The sequence below is a fragment of the Gavialis gangeticus genome, unplaced genomic scaffold, assembly GCF_001723915.1.
Source record: "Gavialis gangeticus isolate Ggan-Ray unplaced genomic scaffold, GavGan_comp1, whole genome shotgun sequence".
In the NCBI taxonomy this organism is placed as follows: domain Eukaryota; kingdom Metazoa; phylum Chordata; order Crocodylia; family Gavialidae; genus Gavialis; species Gavialis gangeticus.
In genome coordinates, this window is record NW_017729015.1 from 6,385,752 (window position 1) to 6,397,615 (window position 11,864).

An 11,864-nucleotide genomic window follows, 5' to 3' on the forward strand; every position below is an offset into this window, starting at 1 on the left:
TGCACTAATTCATTCACTACCAGATTCCTTTAACTGCATCTCACTAAACCTTGCTTCCCCTCTAGTTGTTTCTCTCTACTCCTCCCTGAGCAGTCTGTTATTTTTGCCTGGAAGTGATTAAAATATAACAACCCTTCCCGATACACCAAGCTTGGTTTTCCTAAACGGCGAGGTTTCTGTTTCATGTACCTAGGTGTCTCCAGGATGATTTGTATGACCCTGATCACATCCCCACCCCTCCTCACCTCTATCCCTCCCCCACCAGTTTTCAGGCTCAGGAAGGCCAGTAGTCCGATACACCATGGCCCATTTACTTACTGTGCAAACACCAGGTTTGCAGATTAAAGCCAGTGATTGACAGGTTAACCCTTTTCCCCAGGCTGGTTTCACTGGTCCCACTGTTCAGGTCTCAGATTCTCCACATTCCAGGCAGTCGCTGGTCCCTTTATTACTTCCCATCTTCTTAGCCAAGCAATGAACCCATTGTAGAGAGTCTGGGGGTTGGGCAGGGATCGGAGACCCTTCATGTGGATAGCCATCTCCCCCCACACACACTTCCACTGAAAGTTTTCTTCTTCTTCTCCTTCTTTCCCCTGCCATCCACTGCCCCCCGGGTACTTCACACGTGTCAGAGGTTGGCCTGGTGCCTCTATGGGGAGTGGCATGTTAATACCTCTGGGCCAGTGCTTCTGCCTGCCATTCTGCACTCTGCCTCCAGCTTCTGAGCTACCATGGACAGGATTTTCTCCGGCTTCTTGCTCTCTGTGCTACTTCTCTTCCAGAACTACGGAGTTTATGGGGCTCCACCTCAGCCAAGAGGTAAGCAAAACTGTCCATTCATTCGCAGTCCCACCTGGCATACCCAAGTCAGCGTGCACCAGGAAAATGTGAATGCAACTGGGGGAAAGGAAAGAGAAAGAAAACAAGCAGGTTGTGGGACTTTATAAAGAACCTTTTTCAGCTCTCTTACAGAGGCATCCAAGTCCTTAGGTTTGTACTGCTTTCTCATGCTTGTTTCAAACAGAGGGCTGGTTCAGTTCATTTTTAATATACCCTTTAGTATAGCATCAGCAACTGGTCCAGTGCTGGGAGAGATAGAGTTATTAAATTAAAGCAGCTTCCCCATGCCCCCTAAAGAGAATTTTCTTGTACTTTCAAGATGTTCCTCAAAGGGCTTCTTTTGCTTGACAATTAAAAGAGAAAAATGGAGTCCCTAGCTATAGTTACCAGTCTGAGTAGAGAAGAAAGGCCTAGTCCCTGCGGTTTCGTTCTAGTGAAGGTTCTACTCAATCTCCACTTGAATAAAATTGCCATTAAATTCTTCTCTACTTTTATTTTATTTAAGTGAATAGATTTTGCCTGAACAAGAATAATGGAATTTAGCTCAGCACTGCTGGAGGCAAGCTTCCCAAGGAGTAACCATTTTTCTTTAGGGATGCCTGGTGTATAGTTTTGATGTCTGTAAAGCTCCATTCCCAATTAGAACCAGCAAATTCAGAATAGAAAATGGAAGAAAAATGCTGACCCTGAGAAGATTTATAGCATGGTAAGGAAAGCAGGCCCTTAACTCTTCTGGTAGGGACAGCATGATGCCATTGGCAATAGTGCGTATCCAACTTGTGAAACTCACTGTAGGAAGAGTTGCTGAAGAGAGATTTTGTTCCTGGGTCTCTTTTTCTGTACCCATCTGTAATGCTTCTTTGTACAGTTCATGGTAACAACAAATGTAATGTGGCTGCATGCTTCAGGGCATATACTTCCTTAGAGAATGGAAATTTTACCCCAGACTGCCTGGTTGCTTGGGCATGCCTTGTGACAAATACTAGATAGTGCTACAGGTGGGAGAATAGATTATGTGGACTAAGCAGGAAACTAGACTGGTTGTCCAAACCACTAAAGTCTTAGTGTAACCAAGTGCTGTTTCCATTATTGAAATCCTTTAATTTTGACTTACTAATAACTTTTCTACTTTTGATTCATGCAGAAACATATTTCTATGTTCCTATTCCATTCCTGGTTTAGCTTAATCCAGGTAGAATAAACTAATTTGGAAAAAAAAGTCATTCTAAATTTGGAATTAAAATATCCATACATGTTGCTACTCAGTTGCAGCTCATTCCTGAATGGCTGTTCCTATAGAAATCCATTTCCAAACAAGGGCTAAGGCTTGGTAGGCATCTATATATAAGTATAGGTAACACATTCAAAGTTCATGAGAAGAGATACACAATGTTATATTGGGCCACAACCTAGAAGTTATATTGCAAAAACTTTTATTGGCTTGAGCAGTCCTTAGATCAGATTTGAATGCATTGGCACCATATTTCCTTATGTCTACTAGCTGCTGATAAAATAGACCCCAGTAGATGGGTCACTGAAAAAGGACTTGGGCAACCTAACTTGCATTCTTTGCTCCAGCGTCAGTTAAAGACTTCATAATCTGGGGCATCTCTGTTTCTGTTTCCCTGCCTGTAAAATAGATATAATGAAAACTTTATAAAGTGCTTTACAATCAAGGTATTAAACTCCTATGTACACTTGACTCTGTGCTGAGATTTTTCACTGTCATTAAAGAATGATGGCACTGAGCTGAAACCAACCCATTAAGATAAGCAGATATGTTTTAGCGGCAAACACATTGTATAATAGACTAATTGCATCCTGAATCACTTTTCTACACACTGTTTTGTTTAGCGATACTGTACATTTTTTGGAAGTCAGAGGTATATTCAGCCCTAGATTCTCTCAGGAAATTAAGCTTATGGCATTTCTTCATAGACATGTGAAAGGATAGTTCTTTTCATCTACCTAAGGGACTGAAAGTTCAGTTGGATTTTAGGGATGGCTAACTAATATTAAAGCTTTAATTTCAAACTTGCCGGCCAAAACATTTACAGCTACAAAACTATCCACAGACCTTCCCCCCACCCCGCATTTTACAAACTCTATAATTTCCTTCCGTGTGAAAATCAAATATTAACAGAGCATTTGCTAAAATCAGAGCAGCAGGGAAAGTAGTTGGAAAAAAAATAAAACAACAGCATATAGTACCGCTTGCTGAAAAATAGGAGCGTTTATTTTAAAAGTCATAAAAATACGGATGCTTTCTAGTCTTTGCCTCAAAAATGTGATTGAAGCCTGTCATCTAAACTGTTGTTTTTGCAAATCTTGTCATTTTTCTCAACAATATTTTTCTGTACATTTATTTTTGGTAACAGCCGTGATCTTACAATGGAATCACGGGAGTTAAATGGAAGATATGTAGTCTTAGAACGGTCACTTTTACACTCCGCAGCTCTCTTCCATTTGGCAGCATTGTTCTATACTGGGAACTCTCTAGTACTTCATTGCTATTATCTATGTTATAACAAAAAGATTGAATTTTGGTGGTTTGAACAAGAGTAGTGGAGTCAGGACTCCTGGGTTCTGTGCTCCCTTTTACTGAAACAACATATAGTTTTCAGGAAATTAATTAATAGCTGTGAGCTTTGGTTATACATCTCCAAGATGGGCAGTGCCTATTAGACAGAGGTGCTGTGAGAATTGATTATTTTGGGGGAAGCTTCTGAAGGTCATCTGATACAAGTGTGCATGCTATTCATTTGGTTCACTGCTGCTTTAGTTAGTTTTTACACTAATGTGACTTATGTAGAGTAACACCATGGAGCATCCAGTTCTACAAATGCAAACATTTACTATCCCGCCCTCTCTGTGGAATATCAGTACATTTTGTCAACCAATAAAAATACTTTCTTTATACCTTACGTTGAAATTAAACAATGAACATTTATAAGAGTTTTTGAATTAAGTCACTGTGTCCCTTTGAGGCAGGCAAATATTATCGTCCTGATTTGACAGATGGGGAAAGTGAGGCACAGGGAAGTTCAGTATCTTCCTGCATGACAAGTCATGAACACAACCGAGTCATCCCAAGTCTCGGTCTCTTACGCTGGCCACTAGGGTCCACTCCCTGAGTGCTCCAACAATCCATAAATAGAGTCCATAAATCCCTATTTCAAGACATTAGACCCCGCTTCTTGCCTTTCCGCAAGAGCCATAAATACAACTCAAGCATCCTGACTCCCCATTGTCTTCTATAATCCATAGTAATCTGCTCCCTTCTTCCTTTTAAGACCCTGGAATAGAATTCATCAGTACTGAACCAACACCCTGCCTCTCTAATCCCACAATGCATCTCTGTTTTTGATAGACTCATTGTCCTTGTCTTTTCTTCATCTTTCTCTTCCCTCTTTTCTTTTGCAGGCACCCTGTGTAGGACAAGACCCACAGACCTGGTGTTCATCATAGACAGCTCTCGAAGTGTGCGCCCCAATGAATTTGAGCAAGTCAAAGTCTTCATGTCTCAAGTAATTGAGGCCCTGGATGTTGGTCTCAATGCCACTCGGGTGGGTGTAATCAATTATGCCAGTGCGGTCAAGAGCGAGTTCTCCCTCAAGACCTACCAGACCAAAGCCAGCCTGTTGCAAGCAGTCCGCAAGATCGAGCCTCTCTCCACGGGAACCATGACTGGCTTGGCTATCCAGTATGCTATAAATAGGGCATTTAGTGACTCAGAAGGGGCCAGAGTGCGGTCTCCTGGTATTAATAAGGTAAGTGCACTAAATGCTCATCTCCAATGATAGAAGGATTCAACGAAATTGTCCCTACCGTACCCTGTTCTCCTGTGTAATTTCACGCTATACCTTTGAAAATGGCTTCCAAGAAGTGTTGCAATTAAAGTTGCCCACTCAAAAGTCATCCCACCCCTTTCCTCCATATCCCATGCATAGCCTATCTAGACTGTCAACAGTGTAGTCACCTTGGGGCAGGGATCATCTCTTGCTGTGCATATGTCAGGGGCTTGTTGTATTGAGACTCTAAATACTCCCAGGGTCAGAGAGCACTTCCATATTGGTAACAGCAACAACTTGCACTTCCCCCGCCCTCTTCCCGTGTTGTGCTAGAAGTGATTCAAAACCGGCCCCTGCAAAATAGGGCTACTTCTGAATGCAGATATAAAGTGAAGCACGAGTAAACTTCCCTCGGTTGTTTTTCTCTGGCCCAGAGAGCACATAACTGCTCATTTCTCCTACCTCATGGTAATTCCTTAGTTCCTGCTATTCTGAAGTGTTCAAATCAACAATCCCTTTGTGCTTAATGAGCTTGCAAGCAGTCTGCTTTATTCTGTGTCCGTTTTTTTAAGGCTGTGCATAAGAACAACAGAGTGGTCCAGCACCCCACCCAGCCTGTTCACCTGGGTCCCCTGAATTATCCTGATACACCACACATTACTTCTGTATTCAGCTGAGTGTTGCCAGACCTCAGCTCGATAGGAATCAGCAGGGAAATGCTCCCTTCAGTTTGTGCAGAAAGCTTGTTGTATTAATAGCTTGTGTTATCACTGACCATAGATGATGGCACTTCCTAGGCCCTTGTGCCCAAAGCTGGCTGCTTTGCCTCTCTCTAGCAAGATGGGAGCAGAAAAATAAGCAAAGGCTTAATGCAAGCAACAGATGCTTCCCTCCCAACTGGGCAGGGAACCAGCTGCTTGAAGGGGAAGGTTTTGATTTTTTTTCTCAACTGTAATTTTTTTGGAACATCACACCTTTTCCTTTTCCTTCAACTGCTAGCAAAGGAATAGGTAAGCCACAGCTGTGAACCTGGGTACAAAATGACGGGACCGAGTCAGCCGCAAACAACAAAAAGTTGAGAGAGACCTAAAATACATAGTGATAAATATGGGAATTGAGACACTAAGACATTAAAGTCAGGATTTTCAAAAGCATTCAATATTTAGATCTAATTCCCCTCCTGCTGAAGTTAATGGGGAAAAATAATTCTGATGTAAATGGGAGGAGAATGAGGCCCACACTGAACAATTTTGGAAATATCACCCTAAATACCTGAACCTAGATCTTCTGAATCTCAGTATGGAGTCATAATTACAAGGCCACCCTTTTTTTTCTGCATGCTCTGCAGCTGAGGGTAGCTATGTATAAAATGGTTTAAAATAAAATAAGTGTTTTCTCCCTTGCAGTCGTGGTGTGAGACCTAATTGTAAGGGACTGGTGCTTGAAGTAGTGAGATTTGCTTCTTTGGCAAGGTACTTTGAGATCTGTGTGTGAAAAGTACACCATAACCCCTAGGGGTTATGGTTATAACAATTGTGATTTAAGTGTTGTATGTTTGGCAAGCCAAGGCTGAAAGGCTAATTATATCATTATTTTGACCAGGCTAGTTCAAACACATTAAGAATAGCCCTGGCTCTCACTGGAACTGGTTTTCTGGAGGTTCAAAGGGGTTCACATTGTTAAGAAGGCATATTTGATTTCTCTCTGCTTTCACATATTACTCTTGGAAGCGGAATGGTATAAAAGCTCCCAGAGAGGCTGAGCAGGGAAGTATATCTATCTGTCTTAGAAACGAGAAACCTCTCTATCATATTTATAGAGCACCAGCAACTGAAGCATGGCAGTGAGGTGGTGATTCAATATCTGCAGCCTGGTGCTTTAGACCCAAAGGTCTTCTCAAACTCTATTGAGTTTATTCAGAACCAAACCTCCCCTGTGCCATTTGGAGTCTGTCCATTGCTCAGCAATAAAGTCTACATGTGCTGCTACCCTGAGTGCAACCTGCCTCAGCCTGCCTGGCATTGCTACTATCAAAAGATCGGGCAAAAGGGTTCTCTCTGTATTAGTGCTGACATAGCCTTACAACTTACAGCACCGTTGCTTGAAGGCTGCTTTCGAACTCAGGGCCTGGGTTACAGTGCTTCAAAGCTCCAGAGCTTGATCCATGAAGCTGAACAGCACAAGTGGATTGGCAATGCTCTGATAGACCTCGTGGCTTTGGACAAAACTTTTTCTAAGGCAGGTTCAAGCCTCCCTTGTTTCCCCAAAGCTGACCTGCTGCTGACCCCCTAAAGAGCACTTTCAGATCTTGAATGAGAGACTTTTTCTGCAATCAGCCCTTTCCAAGGAGAGTGGCAGCAATAGGAGCAGGGGGCAAAAGGGAAGGTAAGAGAACACTTTTGTCCATTTGCTAGCAAGTCTGTGCAGCCTGGATGAAGCAAGCTGGATTGTGGCAAGCTGATCAGATAAAGACAAAGGCATGGTCTTTTCGTGTAGTCACCCAGTTCTCCAGCAAATAGTTTTCATTTCATTAAGAGAGAGCTGGACATATTCCAAACTATTGGGTAGTTTTGTGCTCAGTGTAATATGATTTTTCTGTATTACTCAGTAGAGAACATTATGCTATATTGTCTAACACCAGCCTTTGGGAAGAAAAAAACCACAGATCTTTGCATTCCTGCTAATTTGCTTGTACTGGATGGTAAACTGTTTAATGTCAGCTGACTCCAAGCCAAAACCAAGACTACCCCGACCTTAGTCAATGAGCTCCAATACACTGATGATGCAGTAGTGTGTGCTCACTCAGAAGCAGACCTTCAGGCAATTGTCACCGTCTTCACTGAGGCCTACAAGAAAATGGGATTGACACAAAATTCAGAAGACTAAGGCCCTCCATCAACAAACTCTTAATGAGCAATCTCCAGTCTGCTCATTCAGATGTACGCGGAGACTGGAGAACGTTATTTGCCATACCTCAGAAGCCATCTCTTGCAGAAGACTATCATCGAGGAAGAAATCCAACACCATCTTAAATGTGTAATTACAGCCTTCAGACACCTGAGGAAACAGGTGTTTGAAGACCAAGACATTGGATTCATGGTTTGTCAGGCTGCTGTGATCCCTACCTTACTGTATGGAGCTGAGATATGGACAATGTACAGGGGATCTCTCAAGTCACTGGAACAGTACCAACAATGCTGCCTGCAGAAGATCCTTCAAATCCAGTGGGAAGACAGACATAACAATGTTGGCATCCTTTCGCAAGCAAACACCACAAACATCAAGGTGATGATCACCCAACATCAACTTTGCTAGGCTGTCCATATCCGGATGTCCGCCTCCAGGCTCCCAAAGCAAGTTTTATTCTCTCAGTTCAGCCAAGGTGTATGATGAAGAAGAGGGCAGAGAAAGCTCTTCAAGGACGTCCTCAAAGCCAACTTGAAAAAAATGCAACATCAACATCAACTCATGGGAAACTATCACTCAGGCTCACCCCAAATGGAGGAAGTGTCTGCTGGAAGAATTTCAGTACTTTGAAATGTCACGATAACTACAGAAGATGAAAAAGTGAGAGCAGCAGAAACAGCAAGATGTGGACCAAACCAAGAATCCAGAGCCACCCACCCCACATAGAAACATATGCCCAGGTTGCAGTAGAACCTGCTGATCCCAGATTGGCCTTGTCAGCCATCTTCAAACTTATAGATAAGGCAATCATGAAAGACAATCATCCTCAACTGCAAGGGTTTGCTGCTGCTGATTACTGAGTAAGTACCAGTAATGATAAAAAGCATCAACATGCAACTGTATTTGTATCTGGTCTTGGGAACAGCCATTGCAAAAGCCCAGAAAAAAGCAATGGAAGCCAGATTTGTTTTTGTGTGAATCAGAGATGCAGCTGTTCAGTGTATCTGTTATTCTAAGGAGGAGTTTGGAGCAATGTTTGTGGCTGGGAAGAAGATAGGGGCTGTCGATATATATTTCCCTTTAATGATAGTGATATTTTCCCTCTATATTCTGACAAATTCTGAATAAATGATGCATCTGATTTAGAGAAACATTTGTATCTAATGCTTATTCAAAGAGAAATTGCTTTATTATTCACTGGAGAATGTTTATTTAATTTGAAACACTTCTGTTTTTTTAACAAACCCACCTCCCAAAAAAAACCCAACCCAAAAGCTTTCATTGAAATTTCAGGGGGGAAAGATCAAATTTGGGTTGTTCAAAAAAATCATTTTGAATGAATTCTTTGCTCAGTGAATAGCACGATCTTCCCCACCCTAAAGGTTTTGATAAAAATGTGAGCTGCTGGGGAAAATAAGTAATTTTTTGTATTTCAGAATCTAAAATGTGTTTGGTTTAGTTTATTTTTTGAAAACACGCAAAACATGCTGGGAAACCTTCTTTTTAATATCTGCTATTTAAAAACAACCACATACAAAATGAACATTTCTCACTCCATTTCAGCTGGTTCTGGAGCCAGTTCTTATTCAGTCCAGCCTAAGGTACCTTGATTAATGGGCAAAAGGGCCACAGATTCCCTAGATGTGAACAATCCAGCTGGGTTTGTCCTATTTCAGAGCCTTTCACTGATAATTGGGATTCTGCACTGGAACCAAATGATCACAGCGCCTTGAAGATGGAAGGGACTCTGAGGGCCATCTCATCCAGCTGCCTGCTCAGATGCAGAATGTGCTGTTCCTGAACCATCCCAGAGGGATGTCTATCTAGCCTCCTCTTGAACAGGTGGTTAGATCCTGGTTCTTAACCTCATTAGATTCAAGGCACTTCTTGGAAAATGCCAGCTCTTACCTCACTGATTTTTTGGCTATGGAAAAAAAAGCAGAGAAATTCGTGCATTACAAAGAACTCAAGAAGACCACAACAGAGCAGAATGGTTTCAACACCATGGGTTTCTATTTGAAATGTCTGGGTCTATCTTGTGAATTTTGTGTAGATGCTTGGGCCCCTAAGAGTGCTGATCTTGCACAGCACCCCTGGGCACCCTTAAAAGGATCTCATGGCACCCTGGTAGGGAATCAGTTATAAGTGCATCAGGTAGAACTGAACCCAGCTCCTTTCCTAAGCAATTTCTACTGGGCTAATGGAAATACTATTTGCTCTTGTGTGGGAAGTCAGCAGGCAGATTCACTGTTGGTTTAACTCTCTTTGAGGCAGTAAACTGAGTCACACCAGGGGTCACTTTGTTTCAAGACATGCAAGGAAGTCTTGTTTTACAGTCCCCTTTCCAACTGTAACCATACTTCAGTTTTAAGGGTATGAATGCACTTTGTGCATGACAGACAAATCAGCTCATTTTTTGTGTGTGTATCTGAATCACTGACCAATACCTTCTTCAAAACAGAAATAGGATGTTATATTTGGGCACTTACTGCATAGAAGCTGATGGGCAGATTCTTTACCACAGCCTAGCAGTTCAAGCCAGCAAGAGGCCACTGCAACCAGCCTCTTCCCCAGAATGGTGTTTTCTTAGCCAACATCATGGGACTGCATTTGCCTAAAGAAAGATGTCAGGTGTGCAGACTAGCTGAAACCATTTTTCTAATGTGCTGTTTAATTCAGCAGTTCTTACCTCTTCTAGACTTGAGGCTCCTCTCAGAAATTGCCATCTTTTTTCTTTTTCTTTTTTTTTTTTTTTGACTACAGACAAATAATAGAACAAATGTTTTCTGTTGCAGAAAACTCATAAAGATCATAATAGGTCAGAAGGTTTTTAACACTATGGATTGTTATTTGAAAACTCTGGGTTCATCTTGTGAATCGCATTTGTATACCTAATGGTGCATTGTGCCCTGCGGCACCCTTGTGAGGATCTGAAGGCACCCCAGGGTACCACAGCACTCTGGGTGAGAATCACTGGTTGAATGTAACCCCAGTTTCTTCTGAGTCTGGTTTCTGAGATCCAGCATGATAGATCTTGGCTGTTCACCCTAAGGAAGGGCACGTGAGCATTAAGATGACAAAAGAACGGCAGTGGGGTTTGATAGCAGTTCTGGATTTCTGTGGCATCTCCCAGTCAAGTTGTAAGATGCCACTTTGAAATATTAATGAATTCAAACTTGTGCTCGTTCCAGGATGCTGATAAACACTTCTGGGCCGAGACCAACTCCACTGTAACTCCATCTGAGCCCTCAGAGCTCCTCAAGATTATTATGGATCCGACTGCTCATTTAATAGAGGAAGGAAACTAAGAAACAGAAAAAATAAGGTCTACATCTTCCAAGTGGGGTGTCTAAAACAAGGCATCTAAGTCCATATTGAGTGACCCACATAAATGCTCTGGGTTTTGACCATTGTGGAGCCCTAGTAGCTCCTATTTATTTCATTGTATTTCCAGAGGGAGGAGTTCATTTCACCTCTCCTCCTTGATCTTTCTCAAGCTGACTGCTATAAATTACTGCTGAAATCCTCATCTCCCAAATCAAATTATTTTATAACAGCACATTTTAGAGATGATACCCTTGCTTTTCTTAACTGATTCCCATCTTTAGCACCTACCATCTGTGACTTAGTACATCTGCTTTCCAATATTGAATCAAAAGTGTTTCTTTTTTTGTGTCAATCCTATGCAGATCTTATCTGGGCAAAGCAGCTTTTGTATCTGCAGTGGTTGCAACTGTATTATTTTCCAGCCCTGATGATCACTGTTTAACATATACTTGGACTCCTTCCCCACCGCCAAGTTGTTTGCAAGACTTGTGGCTGGACTGGTGGGTTGAACTCCATTCAGCTACAGAATGGCATGGGGATTGCCAGAGCAAGCTTTCCCCATACTGACCCTTGCCAGCCTGTCACCATGCTAATGGGAAAGGTGTCTGAATGCTTGACAATTCAGCCCATAGCTGTTATTTTCTTTTAAATAAGTGCTAGTCTGGTGGCCAGCGAATGACAATGAATGACAAACTGTGTCGGAGGTTGATGCAGTGTGGAATGAGACCTAGCAAACTTGTCCTGTGTGGGCCAGAATATGGCTATCATATGGTGAAAACCTTCAGCCATCATCAATTGAATTCAAACCAACAATATCAAGGTGAAAAGATCTAGGACCCATATGTTTACAGACAGGTAATCTAGGCCTCTGACATTCACTCAGGGCCAAGTCCTGATGATGTTTGTCAGTGAGTGTGTCTACAACAGATGCTTTACCACTCAGTAGCATAGTTTACTGCACAGTAAGCATGTGCATCTACACATGCACATGCTTACTGC

At 42.2% G+C, this 11,864-nt stretch overlaps 1 protein-coding gene across 1 annotated transcript in view; it reads left to right on the forward strand.

Annotated features, from left to right (window-relative positions):
• Positions 1-721: 721 nt before the first annotated feature.
• The window catches only part of MATN1 (matrilin 1, cartilage matrix protein), a 36,071-nt gene continuing 24,928 nt past the window's right edge, over positions 722-11,864 (forward strand). The window contains exons 1-2 of the mRNA XM_019512062.1: positions 722-819; positions 4,264-4,610. Coding sequence (XP_019367607.1) covers positions 732-819; positions 4,264-4,610 — 435 coding nt within the window. The 5' untranslated portion in view covers positions 722-731. The remainder of the gene's footprint in view (positions 820-4,263; positions 4,611-11,864) is intronic.